Source organism: Parus major, chromosome 14 (genome assembly GCF_001522545.3).
Source record: "Parus major isolate Abel chromosome 14, Parus_major1.1, whole genome shotgun sequence".
NCBI classification, from domain to species: Eukaryota; Metazoa; Chordata; class Aves; order Passeriformes; family Paridae; genus Parus; species Parus major.
Genome location: NC_031783.1, coordinates 9,674,276 through 9,690,325, shown reverse-complemented (window position 1 = coordinate 9,690,325; position 16,050 = coordinate 9,674,276). Strand labels below are relative to the sequence as shown.

Genomic DNA, 16,050 nt, shown 5'->3' with positions numbered 1-16,050 from the left:
CCATATGAAAAGTAACATGATGCTTAACTTATTTTTTTTTAAATTGCCTGCAATGTATTTTTAACCTAACAATATTAGTTGTTATATTAGCTTAGAGGATTATAATACTAAATTAAAATGACCAGCTACTGAGGCCTAACTCTAAAAAGGAAAACAGCTTTGTCTGTCACGTGTAAGTTTCTGTGCTACATTAATGTCCTTGCTTTCAGAAGCTTCCAGCACCCTGGATGAAGGTTTGAAGTGAACCAGCCCAGCAGCAGCTTGATGGATGACTTTGTATCACTACTGCCCCTTTATAAAAAAGGGACTTCTCTGTCCGTTTTCCTTTCTCCCGCTCTACAATCCATCACTCTTGACATCTGAGGTGATTTCATTTCAATGGTTTCTATCACCTTGCCCAGGCAGTGGGCAGCACAGGAGGATGCAGGAGCAGAGGTGACCTTTAACTTCAGTCTCGTTGACACACAGGTAATCAATCAGCAGTCCCATTTTCAAGTTCAACACTGCCACTGGTCTTAACTTAAACCTTCCTAAATTCCTGACCTCAACTGCAGTGCTAATATGCTTGTGTGTCTTTGGTAAGATTAAGAAACTGTAAGTACATCAGAACCATGTTTTTAAACAGAAACCTTTATCCATTTTATCCTGAAGGAACAGAGATAGCTCTCTGCAAGAATTTTTAAAAAAATTTAAAATATGGGGGAGGCACACTTTCTTCTCTTTACACCTCAACTACAATTAAGCCTGTGACCATATAAAAGTCCACTGTACTTTCCATCAAAGTAATTGCATTCTGCTTATTTAAAATTCTCTCTTGTATCCACAGAAGAAGATATTAATCATTTCCTGACTTGAATTGCTATGTGAGGTTGCAGTGTACAGCTTAAGACCTGATGGATTTCACTCCATAAGTGGCCACAATGCAGTGGTAAAGGAATTATTCCACCCATGTGTAACACATAGCAAAATTGCCATTAAATCTCATGTCCACTAAGAGCTCTTGAAATCTGAAGGAGTCTTTTTTGCATCTCCAGACAAAATTTGACTGATGAGCTATTCATTTATTGAATTAGAGAGATCTTCCTCAAAACAGTAAAATGCCTGTCAGTGCAAAGCAAAACCATTACTACTTCTGTACTACAAGGCTTCAGTATAGGGCCAATCATTACATCTCCAAACTGCAAAGGAACTCTCACAGATACTTCAACTTTCTTACACAGCAGTAAGAAATTTTAGGCTGGTATAAAGATATGGAATAGCTTTTCTGCTCAAATACTGCATTGAAAACTTCAGCTGCATTTTTTTCAGATGTGTGCTAGTGCCTCTTGCAGCCTGCATACTCACTTGTTAATCTGTGCCAAGAACATTCCCTTTAATGCATAAAACTCTGCAGTCATCTCCTTGGTGAAATACTTCAGATTGGTTGATTCAATAACTTCAAGACCCTGTTAAATAAGCCTTAGTGAGAAAAGTCTTTTAAAAGGGAAGGCTTTTTTAAATAAAAGTGTCATAAAACAACAGCCAAAATATTCTCTTGAAATTTATATAGCACAATTTTCTAGTATTTCATTTTCATTTTAGAAAATATAGACTGACAGTTTTAACTTTCCACTGGCCTATGCAAATCAAATACAACAGACAACATTTAGCAGGTTATTTTTCCACCATGTTTATGTTATAATATTATGATACTATTATTGTAATTAGTATAATTATATATAGTATATTATAATAATTATATATAATATGTTATCATAATATATTATTATTATATTATTTATATTATATTACAAGGTTCATTTGCTGGCCAACCACATACCAATGGGTTTTAAAATCACAGTTTTTCCTTTTCAAGACAAACATTTTTACTTCAGTTTGACAGCATCCACCACTCATGAGTCAGACACTCAGAGTTGTAGTTAGTCTTGCAGCAGTGCTGTTTAGTCCCATTACAAATAATGCCATTTTCAAGTCCAAGTCCCTTCCATTTATTGATCTTGTAAGATTTCAAAAAACCTACTCCCACTTTACTTCTGGGTCAGCTAATTTTTAATATATTCACAGTGTCCAGTTCACAGAGGACATTAACTGCTTTGGACTAACAGCATTACTCCAAACAACCCTCCCTGCAGGGTATAACACAGCCAAGGCAATTCAGCCCCTGTTCTGGGTACAGGCAGCTTGTTTAGATCAATGCATCTGATGGCTCCTGTAATCCCCCACAAGTTCCAACAACAGCTCCAGGAATAAAGCTGCCCTACCTGCATACACTCATTTTTGCCCATGACTCCTGCCAGCTGCAGGTAACACTTGACTTGCTGTCGAATCTTCTGGAAGCAGTCCACGATGGGCACGGTGGGGATGGTGTGGATGCGGCTCAGGATGTCCAGGGCCACGTTGACCAGCCCTTGTTTCCGAGCGATCTTCCCGTACTGGATAATGGCCGAAGCAGAGGCGTGAACTCCCAGCATGGCGTTGTTGGAGCTGGGGTCATGCTGGGAACTGTTCTCATATGCAGTGACAATGGCTGGAAAAGCAATGTGAAATGTGTGTCAGTGCAAATGGTGCTGTACAGAGAGCAGCACACATGAAACACCTGACTTACGATAAGACTTAAAGGAAAATTGAATAAAATCTACAACTTGTCAAAACCAAGCCACCAAGAACTTAGGTGTTACCTGGAAAATTCTACAATAAATGCAGGACCAGGCAGACTTACCCTGGTAATGATGCTGTCTCCACATGAAAATGCTGCTCCAGTGGGATAAATCATCTGACACGATAGGTAACCTGTTCCTCCAAGTCTTGACAACAGTCTTCATATCATGTAAGCTGTTGTTCCTCCCCAGATTAGTTGGTTGCAATCCTGCATTTATTTGGGCTGCTTCTTGAAGTTCAATTATTTGCTGTGCTGCCTAGAAAACATAAACAATATAAATAAGGAATGAACAGAAGACGGCAGCAGTCTTGAAGCCACTAAAGGCAGCAGACACTTTGTCAAAACCTCAACCACCTGAAGAAAAGGCCCACAAACTTTAATAGAATTTAATTACCTGTCGTACAGTAAAGCCAGTGTAGTATTCTCTAAGCTACCACTTGGCAGATAACAGGTGTATTCATTGTTAATCAACCAAATGAGATAACTATTTGAGAAAAAAAAAAAGCAGTCCAAATTTATAGAGTGAAATCTCTTGAAACAAAATAAATTAAAGTAGTATTTTCCTACAATCATCTCAGTATCAGCTCTCACAATAGCTTAACCTTCATCCTACACCCATTCATCACATAAATTAAATTTTCTCATGGGTATTTAATCACATACTATCTGATATTAAAAAAAAGTAATTACTGCAGTGCAAATTCAAGGCTGCATTTGTACCTCTGTCAGTCACTGACTAATTTATCATTTCTTCACAAGGGATATATACATATTAGATTGTTTTAAAAGCTTGTTTTAATTGATATCTGAAAGCACTTAAATACTTTATTTAGCAATATTAATCTTTTCCTGCTGCAAATGCTTGAGCAGGGGAGAGGGGGGGCAATTCGAAATATGGGTGAAAACTTAGCAGGAAGGAATTAAATTAATTGAGAAGCCATCTAATGATATTGTGTGACCTCACAAATTGTACTTATTTACTTGATAACTTGTGAATATGGAGAAAACTTCATTCACTTTATATGATGCATCAATTTATATTATAAAACTTCAAAGGTATGAGCTGCTGTGTGAGCTCTACCCCTAGGAGCAATCATTTTATAGAGGTCCCTTCTTATATGGTGTAGATTGGTTACGAATCACACACACAAAGTGAAACTACTGATCTTAAACAGAATCACAGAGGCCTCTGTATCAAAGAAAGCTCAAAGCAAAGTCCCCTGCACTTTCACAGGCAGGGCTCAGTCACAGATCTCTGAGCAATGGCCCATCAAGAAATGATCCCTGTTATGAAAACTACTGAGATATTCCACAATTTGTGCCCTGGAGATGAAAGGTTTCCTCCACAGGAACAAGAGTTTTGTCAGGTATATATTTATAGGGTATCTAAACAGGGACAAAGCTTAGATGCCAAATGAATGGCATGTTTTGCATAAATCCCACACTGCTAAGCCCAGCACGATCCTGCCACAGTCCCACTTCCACATACAGATCAGAGGAGACAAGGTTCATTTTCAAGTATCTTCTGAAAGTAACTCAAGGCAAAATCAAATTTTTTAAAGATGGATTTAGGCACCTGCTTCCATTTGATTGTACTTCTCAATAAAATACATACTCTCAAAAATTCTTCTCTTGCAAGAAAGATTAATTATTTACATGATTAAATCACAGAGAAAACAACAGGGTGTTATTTCATTTAGTGCAATAGTTAAACTACATATTCCATATAATCAGGATTGATATTCCATATAATCAGGATTGTGCCAAGTGCTCCCCAAAACTATTTTTGGAGGTGTGATAAAAGGTGGGTTCAATCTCTTACAAGCTCTTCCAGATAAGCAACAAGTACTTCAAAGAAATAGAAACACACATTCTGCAACTTCGAACAAAAAAAAAATACCACAATGCCAAACCTATCAGTACTATTTGCATATACTATATACACTAAAGTATTTTACACTTGCACTGCTGAAAGTTCTGAGACCTGCTACTGGAGGACAGCTGGAAATAAGAACTCTTTGTTGTTACCTGGAGCAGGGGGGTGTGGACGTGGGACACGACGTGGGGCAGGCGCCGCCACTCGCGGATGGCCAGGCTGCTCGCCATCTCCACCAGCCGCTCAATGAAGTTCAGCTGCTGCTCCTCGGGGTGGCAGATGGCCAGGTACCCCCTGTACATGTTCACCTTCCAGGCCATCTCTTTTGGACAGCTCAATTCCACCTGGTAGTGGAATAGGAAAAACAGTAAAGATTGTTCCTACTCAAGCAGTTAAGTTTTTTAAAGCCTTCTTAAACAAACAGTTTTGATGTTTTAAAAAAATAATCTCGTTTTTTTAAAAACATCAGGTTTTGAAGTATTAACATTTATGTCACTAGAGGAGTTTCAGCTCTCCTAAAGTTACTGGCAAGGGCAGGCTAGCACATAAATTGCCAATTCAGCACAAGAGTGGAAGTGCCCATGCCCAAGCTGCTGCTGGGGTATTTTTACACTGACAACTGTAATGCAGCTCAAAGAGCTGAGCCAGCCCAAAGCAGCCCTGCCACAGGAGCAGGAAGCTCACAGCAAACAATTCACCCTGTACAAAGCCAGAAGATGCTTCTCAGCAGATAACACACACTGTGTCTGAAATGCTTCAGGGGCTCCAGGACATGTAATGGCAACTTCTCACCTAAAAGAAATCCTGTCCCTACCTGTCCCACATCATGCAGCATTATACTCCCTGTCTGCTCTAGGGCATTGCTAAGCTTATGAAAATAAAAAGATAGTATTTTTTCAAGTAATCAACAACCAACCTTGTCATTTATGTTAAAGTATGCCATACATGTTAAAGTAATTTCTGAGCACGGGTGCAAAGTCAGGTCATAGCCCTAAAATAATTTATAAAATAATTTTAAACCATTTTCTCAGAATTCTGGAACAGTAGAAATATGGCAACTAAACCCAGCAAAGCACTTGAATTGTGCAGCACCTAAATTCTGTAAGCACTTTACAGCAAACTTGCACAGAGCCAGTGCTCACCAGCTGATGCTGCAGGCCTTTAATCTACAACTTTTTCCCCTCTTTTTCCTCCATTTTACATCAAAGGTCCTTTATGGTTTGATGTGCAGCACAGAAATCCCCCTGCATTATCCTCCTGTTGATAAACTGTATGGTGACCATTACAATTGTTATTCCTGTTATCCTCAACTGACTTTTACGCCTGAGCCAGCAAAGAGAAAGTGCCAGGTAGCATCCTTACACTTACACAGTGAAAATAATCTCCTTTTTATTATGTTATCTACTGGATCATTAAATACAATGGCAGTGTGAGCAAATGGAAATGAGTCTTGGGTCCTATCAAAGGCTACTTGCTGTTTTAATAGCTCAACTTTAATGGGTAGATTATTAAAAATCTTTCACAAAGATTTACGAAAACTGATAGATATTTGCCATCTTCTCTGGCCTCTCTTGTGACTCAACCATGGAACTTGACAAAAAACAGCCACATTAAAGAATATCAATAAAACTGGAGTAGTGAGTACAGCAGCATAGAATCGATTATTCTTTCAGATCCCAATATTTATGCAAACGTGTGCTGACACTTTTAGAAGAACCTGAGTAGAGTAACAAAGGCTCCATTTATGGCTTCAGCAGCATCTTCTCCTCAGTCATTTAGTAAATGTCTCATTACTGAAAATACCTCATTTAATACAACAGCAGCTAAAGCATATCAGCACTAACTCAGGGTTGTCACTTCTACTCAACTTGCAATTGTCCAAAACCAGAAGCTGTCAGACATGATCTATTTCACTATCTTGAAGCCCAAGGCTTACAATATACTGTACCATATAGTTCTTGTAGACTTTAAAGGTTTCTCAAATATTTCTATGCTATTTCTAAGTTGCATACTTATATAGGACACAAAATACTGTTATAGGAACAGAAGAAATTAATGAAAATGTAAATAGCACTCTTAAGACAGTTTTTGTTGCATGTGCAGTTTGCTACTTAGAGATTTGGCTTCACATTGCATTTTAAACATGTACTTCACCCCTTTATTGCAAATTCTGGCATCTTTAGCAGCGTAATCCCAGTACTGTCCCACTGTATACAACACTGCAAGAAAGATCTGCAAGCTCCATTCCACCTGTGATTTAATGATGTATTCTCACCTTTTAGATTTCATTTTTACATCTGGTTAATGTTTCTATATTAACTCATCACAGATGAGCAACTCTACCTACCATGAAAAGTTTTTTCCTTAAAATTAGAACAAAATAGAAAAAGCAAACCAAAGAGAAACCAAATCAAAACCTCCCCCCCACACCCCCATGTTTTCCATCTTCTTTAGATTAGTGACATCATATACAACACTTAAAAAAGGTTCCAGACAATCTATTATCAACTCCAACAGAAGTCTGCCATTGGCCCCAGGAAGCTCAAGACGTCCATGCAGCCTGGCACTTTATAGCAGCCTCAAGAGCAATAACCACCATCACATGGGATGGTTCTTAAAACAGTTGGGATGAAGATACCAGGCAGGATGAGGCTAAACTAAACATGAGCACAAAAAGCCTTCACTCACCTGCACCAGAGCCTCCTTCATAGCAATCCAGTTTGAGACCCTCCATGCACACTTCAGCACCAGGTAAGGATTTATGTGACCTTTGGACTGGCCATATTCTGTCAAAGGCTCCCACTGGTTCAACTCTTTAGAGCAACTAAGAAAATCAAATGCAGTGTCAATTTTGTTATTAAAAAAACCCACAAAAAACTCCAATAAAAGTGGCAATAAATGTTGTGTATCAGAATATTATCTGCATATTTGTTTGTCTACAAACAGCTTTGCAAGCACTGCAGAAGTTTTATCCAGATGGGAAGGCTTTTTATTTATTTATTTATTTATTTATTATCAGTTATAACACAGAAATCTGTGAACAGGGAAGAGCTGCATTTTGTGTCTCCCAGAACAACCATTTTAAAAAGGAAAAACAAATTTTAGCTCCAGTCTGTTTCCACCAATAGCAAATTAGATTTTTACAGCAATTCAGGCATATCACTTCTGAGGCTCTGTTAAGGGAATACAAAATAGCTTTTTTTATTCCCTTAAGTCTTCCCTGTATCTGAGCTAAGGCCTGAGATAAGTTTATCCTCATAACTAATGCTTTAAACCAAGAGCAGGGTATTTTGCTTCTATTGCAGGGTAAAATACTTGTTTCTACATCAGCTTTCAAGTCTTACCGAATCCAGTGGTCCTCCCAGAGCTGGTACTCAGGGAAGATGGAAGGGGAAGCGTTGTTCCGTTCGTGCTCTTTTTTAGCCTTCTCCATTGCTTTTTCATAAGTTTCTTGTGCCTAAAGAAAATTCAAGCATTCCATGTTTCCACCTGCTATATACACAATAACTCAATATTCTTTTATTTTTAACAACAAGTGATAAGAAAACCTTCACAGACTTGAAAAAAAGTCAAGTGTGTTAAATTAATTCCTGAATATAGCTATTATTTGGCAGATTATTTAAATGTCGTGGAAGTCTGATGGGTGTGCACAAAAATTTCACCTTACCTCAGTATTACATGGCCTCCAACTAGTACTGTAGACAGGAGGGAAGCCATGGCACTTTCCACTTTAGAAGATTGAAGTAAGTAAACAATATTCAGAGTTTTTTCCTGCTGACCAGAATATTCATCCTGACATTAGAACTACTGAGACAGTTTCTAAAATCAAGACTGTACCTGTTCAAAAAAGCCATGCTGTTCATAGGCAATGGCTGTTGCTGTCTCTGGGAATTTGCAGCGTTTCTGCCACAGCCCAGCCCACATATCCTCTTCTTGCAACAAAGAGTAGAGCTCAGCAAGGGAATCCAGGATCTCCTACAATGTTAAGAACACGTATTTCTCCACAGTCAAGCTGTCTTTATAAAGCATAGCAGGTAGCAAACCCCATGTTCTACACCAAGGCAAGCTGAGAGAGATGTGGAATAGAGAACTACTTATAGAACTTATTAAAACTTTCTCTACAAGGCAAGAAATTAGTAACAACCAAGTACTGAAAACAACACTGCATGACAAAAAAAATCCTAAGGCTTGTACACTGACTCTTGCCTGTCTTCCCTAACACAACAGATCGAATCATAGAAAGCAAAATTTTTCAACAAGTCAATAATACAACAGGACAAGAGGAAACAGCTTCAAGTTGCACCTGGGGAGGTTTATTAGATTTGATATGATGAAAAATGTCTGTAGTGAACATATTGTGAAGCTCTGGAACAGGTTGCCCAGGGCAATGCTAGAGTCACTGCCCTTGGAGGTATTTAAAGTACATTTAAAATGTGACACCTGGAGACATGTTTTAGTGGAGGACCTGCCAGTGTTAGGTTTTACTCTTCATATTTCATAAGGTATTTCAATAAATATAACACTACCTGTTGAGGAGGAGTTATGCTTTCCTGCTCATAAAATTCTGTCGTCTGTTTAGGCTTAATCTGCAGACTCAGTCCTTTTTCAAAGGCTTGATGTTCCAGCATCAGTGTAGAACGAAACCAGAGGTTGTGAGTTTTACCCAAGTATTTCAGGACACAAGGTCTGATGGGAATGGGAGGAACACACTGTGACATTGCTTCCACAAAGCAGTTCAGGGCACTTGGCTGGCAATCTCTCTGCACCTGATGGCTTCCACTGCACAAGAAAGGGCTTATCTCACCTGCTAGAGCCTAGGAGAAAAAACATAATATTATCTGTCTATTCAGATTCTTCAATTAGAGAAATCAGATTTTAAATCTCTTTAAACGGAGATCTCTTTAAAGGGAATCAGATTTAAAATCTCCTTAGTACAGGGAACAACCTTTCAATAAGTACATTTCTCTTTGTAAAATGAAAGGCCCTATTTCTTTAAAAGATGTATTGATACAGGTATACAACATTCAACAGTCTGAGAATGGCAAATATCTCAAAGCGAGTGAACAAAGTCACCACACAAATACATTTTCCTGGAACAGCAGTCATTTACAAAGAGGAATCTGCAAGTGGGAGAGAGAGAAAGGTTCTCACATGTTGCTGTCTGTCAGACAAGATTTTCCAAAGTCGTGAAAATAGCTGTATCCAAGTCTTCTCTGCCAAAGGTGTAGAAATATGACATAACTGAACAAAGGCACTCAGCAACGCTCCTGTCTGGAAACAGACAGATGTACAGAAATATGAAAATACAATTAATCCTGTGGCAAAACAGCTCAGTTATACAGTTGTTTCAGTAGTAATAGTAATGTCTTTCAATAAAAATATGTTTCCTTTAGCAACATAGACTTGCAACAAGAAATTAATACTATTTTTACATTGATCAAGACTCTGATTCATGACTGTAAACATAAAAGAACAGAAGGACAAAGATGATCATAATAATTTTGGTAATAGGAATAATCAGGTTAATTGGATAGAGCTGTTGTTAGTGTGGTGCTATTTAAACACAGCTTTCAGCTAAATTATTTTCTTAGAAATTATTTAATCATAAGATGCAGATACACATTTTTGTGTTTGTCATCACTAGTTTCAAATTGAATTATTAAAATATACTTATGGTGAAGGAGGATGATATTTAATTTTGTAGGAAAGTGATAACTAATAACTAGCTACAAAGTGAAGGCTTAAGACTTTTTTACCATAGGCAAATAAGAAATTACAGATTATATGAGATGTCTACATAAGAAAACTCAGCTTAAAAATGAGAAGTGTGTGATAGAAAAAAGGAAAAACAAAACCTCCTCAGATCAGTTTGAAGGTTTTGGGATTAAAGTGGTTTGTCACCAACAGTCTGCACCCACCTTCACTTCCCGAAGGGAGTCGAGGAATTTGTCATGCCGGTTGGTCAGCATGTGCAGCTGGTTGCCAATGTCCTTCTCTGAAAGTTCCTTTGTTTTGGGAGTGCTGGTCTGATCTCCTGGAGCCAATTCAATGTCTATTTCAACATCCTACACAGAAGTAAACAACTCAGTAAGGAAAAACAGGCATCTTCTATGTACTTTTGCTTATTTGCCACAATAGAAAACACCCTCCTCATTAATTTATTTCAGGCCTCACTGCTTCTGCTACTTCTTCTGGTTCAGGCCTGTAATTGCTCAGAGTGCTGAAGTAGAGGCTAAATGAATGAATGGGAGTTCTGAGAGACCCACACATGCTTAAACCACAAGACACACAAACAATCTGCACACATCATCTTCATCAAGCATTCTCCAAAGTTATCTGATGAGAAACTAGGAAGAGCTGAATCAAGGAGCTTGCATTTTCCACAAGTCACTCACCTCCTCTTTGGATTCGCTGTTCTCCCTCTCCCGAGGCTCCTGCTTGACATGTGTGACCATGGCAAAGGCTGCCCTGTCGTGGCTGTCAGCGAGGTTGATGACATTGGTGATGGAGGGCAGCATGGCCCCCTGGCAGCTTGTGCCAATCGTGGTGTTCCTCTCACACACCGCCAACAGCAGCTACCGCGTGGAAACGTAACAAGAGTTTTACAACATACGTTTTACTGCAGTACTTCAAAGAAAACATCACTATGGCTTCATATTTAAAAACAAGGTTAAAGTTGCAATAGTAAGTTTAAGGGCTATTTATCACATTTATTAATAGAATATCTGAGGCTTAAAGGCTGTATTTTATACTTTTTAATACATGTACTAAGTGCCCTCAATTTGCTAATAAATACAGACTCTGTTACCCTATAAAGAATGTTCACAGTCAAATTCATGCTTTAAGATGCAAATTGTTAAAATAAAAGGGTTTGTGCCATTTTATTTTAAATAAACCAAGCAAAGATGCAATTTCATTTCAATACAATCCCACCTAACAGCTGTCATACTGTTAGAGGAGACATTCCAGCTATAACAGCTATCTTGAAATCTTCACCTATAACAATTCTTGGGTTTTTTTCACAGTCATTATCAATTATAAGAGACTGTTTTCCTTAAGTATTAACCTGGTCATTAAGCTTTTGGCAGAGAAAATAGATTTTAAACATTTATATTAAAGCCACTTCTCAAGCATCAGCATTTCACTGTTTAGCTATTGTATATTTTTAAGCACCACAGGAGCTGAGGCAGCAGATTTGGTATTTTCAGCTTTGATACAGACAATACACACCACAAAACACACACCACATAATGCTTTTACGCCCAGTGAAGAACAACAAGGAATAAAACATATTTCTAATTGCATTTCTGATACAGGGAGTTTCCCTACCTCGATGCACTGCTTTATCCAGAAGTGATTTCCCATTGCTTCCCAGTTTTGGGAACAGGTCACATAAAGCAAGCGCTCATAAACGCGACGTTTCATGGAATTGTCAAAGACCTCGAAGAATTTGGCTCGGATGAGTGGCTGGGCACAGCGCAAACCAGAGAGAAATGCTGGCTCCAGTTTAGCTGTAAGTTCACTCCCAGAAAGATTCTCATCCCTAAAATAAATAAAGATGAAATAACAGAGCCATTAGAAAGAGAAGACTCTTGGGTTTTGTATAACACACTAAAAACACAAAGAGGTGACATTCTGTAAAAGCCCACATTTGGAGAATATCCAGGTGAAGTTTTTGAGAGAAACAGCAAACAAAATATTGCTGCTTGTTGTAAAACCACCCCAGAACTATCAGAAGTACTCTTCAGGATAGACTCTTATAATTGTGAAACACTGAGCCACATCTGTACAGTGTTTGAAATGACAAATTGAATTGATGGACAAAACTTTCTGAGCACCATGGGCACACAGAAGTTTGCAGAGTGAACCAGCAGAGTTCAGAAGCAAAGTGACTGCAAAATAATGTAAAGCAGTAGCACACCATTAAATACCTGGCATTTGTTGATAAAGTGACTATTTTAATTATTTCATTGTGATTCAAAATCTGCAAGTCTGCCTAGCAAAGTAACACTCCTGAAAATCTAATTTATAATAAAGTTTTAAGGAAAAAGGATTTCTAATCTTATGAATGTGAAAAGACAGATCTCAGCTGTAACCACAGTGGTGAGAATACAGTCAGCTACAAGGATGCCTTGGTATCTTAAGAAAGAATTTGGAGTGGAGGTATTCTATCAGGGCCAAAAGTAAAAATCCTCACTAAGGAACTTCTGTTTTCAAATTGCCTTCCATAAATATGCACTGTGGTCTCAGTAAAGTGATTTGATTTTGCACTTAAGAAAAAAATAAATAAAAATACAGTGTAATTCAGACCTAAAAAGATTAATGACATGCTATGAAGTTCATATATGGTACAAATTATGAATCAATAAGCTGCAATAAATGATTAATTGTTATAATTACCTATAGACATAGTTAACAAGGTCTAAGAACTGAGCATTTAATTCAAGGTCTTCTGGAAAACGCTTTTCAATGTAAGTCATCATTTTCACCAATAAAATGGACTTCTCCCGGAGAGTAGGTGTCTGTGTAAGAGAAGACATGATTAATTTTGTCAATTCGTCTTAAAATATGCCGAGAGCCAGCACATTCAAACTACAACTCAGCCATTCTTTACGTGACTCTTTCACTTCTAAAGTAGTGAAAAAGAGCTTGGTAGGTCATAGTTCTTAAAAAGAAAAATAACTCAAGCATTTATCCCTCTAACATATGCTGGAGAATTTTAAAATTGTGACTAAAAATAAGTATAAGTTGTTCAGGGATTAAAAAATTCTGATGTCTATTATAAAAGTGTAGGTCCTTTTGTACAGCACTAGACTGTAAAGAGCTCAACTCTTAAAACATGGCAGATTGAGGAGGCCACAAAAAGTTACAGAGTAACGCAATTTATACCAGCATTAGTCATCTTCCTCCTGCAGAGCCTTTCTATCCAGGTTAATGTGAAGTATATTTTAAAACTTTTACTTTAAAGGATGTTCTCCACAAAACAGCATTTGAGATCAAACGCCAAACATAAGCCTATAAAATGCCAAGTATCTATAGCTGCAGCTATTTTCACAGGGAATGAAAATAGTCTAAACATCATCAAGGGCATCTAAACATATATAACAGATCATTACAAACCTCATTGTCAAAACTGATGAATTATAGTGGCTAATCACAGTTATTTAGTATTTGAGAGCAATGACTTCATCTACTCAATCTACCTGATTAGCTGCCATCGGGGAATTGTTTTTCACCCACTCCTCCACTATTTTAACCACTGCACGAAGAATTTTGGCATCAGTGGATTTTTCAATGAGAGATGTTAGAATAGCTTGTATAAAATTTTTCCTCATTTCCATGCTCATCACAGCCAGGCGAGTTTTCACAAGATCCAGACTCAGCATTACCAGTTCACTTGTACCTGCTATGGATGCAAAAAAAGGATTGGAGTTGTGTATACACCTATGAAACACCACGGAAAAAAAATTTCCAGATAAGATGCTGTGATTTTTAAAATATCAGCAACACCATCCATTGCCTGGAAATACATCCCCAGAAGTAATGTGCTCAGAATTACTACTTTACATTCCTACACAACTAAGGCAGAACCCAAGGCCAGGTTGGATGGGTCTTCAGCAACTCTCTAATGGAAGGTGTCCATGCTGCCCATGGCATGGGGCTGGAATCAGATGATCTTTAAGGTTCCTCCTAACCCAAACCATTCTATGATTCTGTGACTCCTTTCAAAACCAAATCCATTCAAAATCCTAAAGGCAAGCTTGTTTTTTCCTTTCTGCAAATCTTTAGTAAAAGGTATTTCAGACCCCTAATACTGAAACACTACAATTAACTTTGTGAAAGAAATTGTCTGTGATGCAGCTAATTCTCTAATTCTGTTCAGCTAATTTCCTGACTTGCTTATCTATGAAGTTTAATAATTTTCCAATTGTTTCTCAGTGTTAATAAAATTTACACGGTTCTCATTTACCTAATTAAAGTATGGGCTGGAAATGTAACAGCAGCAATTCTTTCAAAGTGTTTACTTCAGTAATTTATTCATTAGTAAATTACAGGGGCCTTTACCAGCACTGGATTTTCTTCTACAAGAACATCTGATTGTTTCAATGACTCATGACCTAATTCATTTGACAACAGACAGAATTATATTGACTGAAAAAGATGCTATTTTAAGATTAAAAGCTAAAGCATCAACTCCAAGAAGTCAAACACAGTTGTTCCAATATTATAAAATAGGAAGGAGTAAAAAAAAGTGAAAGCATAGAGCAATCAAAAAAACTCAACCCCTCTCCCCTGAACACTCTAAAGCCTTGAAGAATTTCAGTACTTCTATTTATGTTGCAGGTCAACAAATGTTTCACTAATCCTTCACTGAACAGGTTGGGCTAACACTGAAATTCATATATGAAGCAGGTAACTGGAACCCCTAAGTGCCTTTTTAGCTCTCAATACGTCAGTAATACTACTCACAAAGGCTGAAGTGTTTTTCAACAAGTAATAATGCACACAAACCCTGCAAAGTCATTTGAGTCCCTTTAGGATGAAGGTATTTTAATACTTTATAACACTTCTAATCATTAACAGACTGTATAAGGTAATACCTGTGTTTGCTTCTGCTGTTCCTGCTGCTGCCTGTGGGTTCAGGTGTTCCCTCACCATCTTCTGCAGGGATCTCATGAAAACTGAGATCAGCCTGTCAATGTAGCTGGGGTTGTTGCTGCATGCAGATTTCAGAATCATCAGAGTCCCTGCAGATAAAAACAAGGCTTCAGGAATTAAAACTTCTCTTGGGCATGACCTGAGTAAGGTAGAGATGCCATGAAAGAAGGATGAGACTACCCAGATTACCAACATTAGAAATCTGGAGAGATTTGGAGAAAAATTTCAGTCTCAGCTTTAGTCCACAGACTAAGTCTAAAAGGTTACTTTTGCACTAATCAAAGTATTTTGAAGTTTTGTATATAAGTGTATGATGAATAGCAAGGGGGAAAAAGGAGGACAGGAAGAAAGGGACTGGAAATAAATACTCCCCCCCCAAGACCTTAAAAAAAAGGTAACTACTCCTGATATTGCACATTTATTTTAGTACCAAGAAGTAGTAAACCTTTTAAATTAGCAGGCCCAGATTTAGTAATTAAGGAATCGTAAATTTGGTTTTCTAATCTAGAAACTTTATAATGAAGAAGTTCACTCAAGTTGACTACTTCACTCTTTAAAAAAAAAAAAGGCACTGTGCAATTAACACCTACTAAAACAAAACCTACTGCAACTTTCTAATTCTACCTATCTACACAATATATCTACAGAAACAAGCTCTGGGCATTGAATGGCTCCTGCCCAAGTTTTGATTTCTTTTTCTGATCAGATGGGCACAAAACTTGGCCCACAAAGCTCAGCCTCTGAGCCACAGAATTACTACAAAATGCACCTCCTGACAGCTTGATTGTGGTGCTGCTTTTAAGGGAGCTCTGGACCAAATGTGAGAAACATCTTTCATGGTTAGTTTGATGTAAAG

The 16,050-nt window shown here is 37.8% G+C and overlaps 1 protein-coding gene across 3 annotated transcripts in view; it reads right to left on the bottom strand.

The window, feature by feature from the left end:
- TRRAP (transformation/transcription domain associated protein) overlaps positions 1-16,050 on the bottom strand; it is a 74,244-nt gene that overhangs the window by 19,692 nt on the left and 38,502 nt on the right. For all 3 annotated transcript variants that reach the window (XM_015643017.3, XM_015643019.3, XM_015643018.3), the window contains 15 exons: positions 15,137-15,283; positions 13,739-13,941; positions 12,936-13,057; positions 11,865-12,078; positions 10,931-11,110; positions 10,454-10,600; positions 9,687-9,806; positions 9,062-9,349; positions 8,373-8,510; positions 7,880-7,992; positions 7,224-7,359; positions 4,688-4,879; positions 2,720-2,915; positions 2,262-2,527; positions 1,345-1,445 (listed from right to left, as the gene is read on the bottom strand). In XM_015643017.3, the coding sequence (XP_015498503.1) occupies positions 1,345-1,445; positions 2,262-2,527; positions 2,720-2,915; positions 4,688-4,879; positions 7,224-7,359; positions 7,880-7,992; positions 8,373-8,510; positions 9,062-9,349; positions 9,687-9,806; positions 10,454-10,600; positions 10,931-11,110; positions 11,865-12,078; positions 12,936-13,057; positions 13,739-13,941; positions 15,137-15,283 (2,563 nt within the window). The remainder of the gene's footprint in view (positions 1-1,344; positions 1,446-2,261; positions 2,528-2,719; positions 2,916-4,687; positions 4,880-7,223; positions 7,360-7,879; positions 7,993-8,372; positions 8,511-9,061; positions 9,350-9,686; positions 9,807-10,453; positions 10,601-10,930; positions 11,111-11,864; positions 12,079-12,935; positions 13,058-13,738; positions 13,942-15,136; positions 15,284-16,050) is intronic.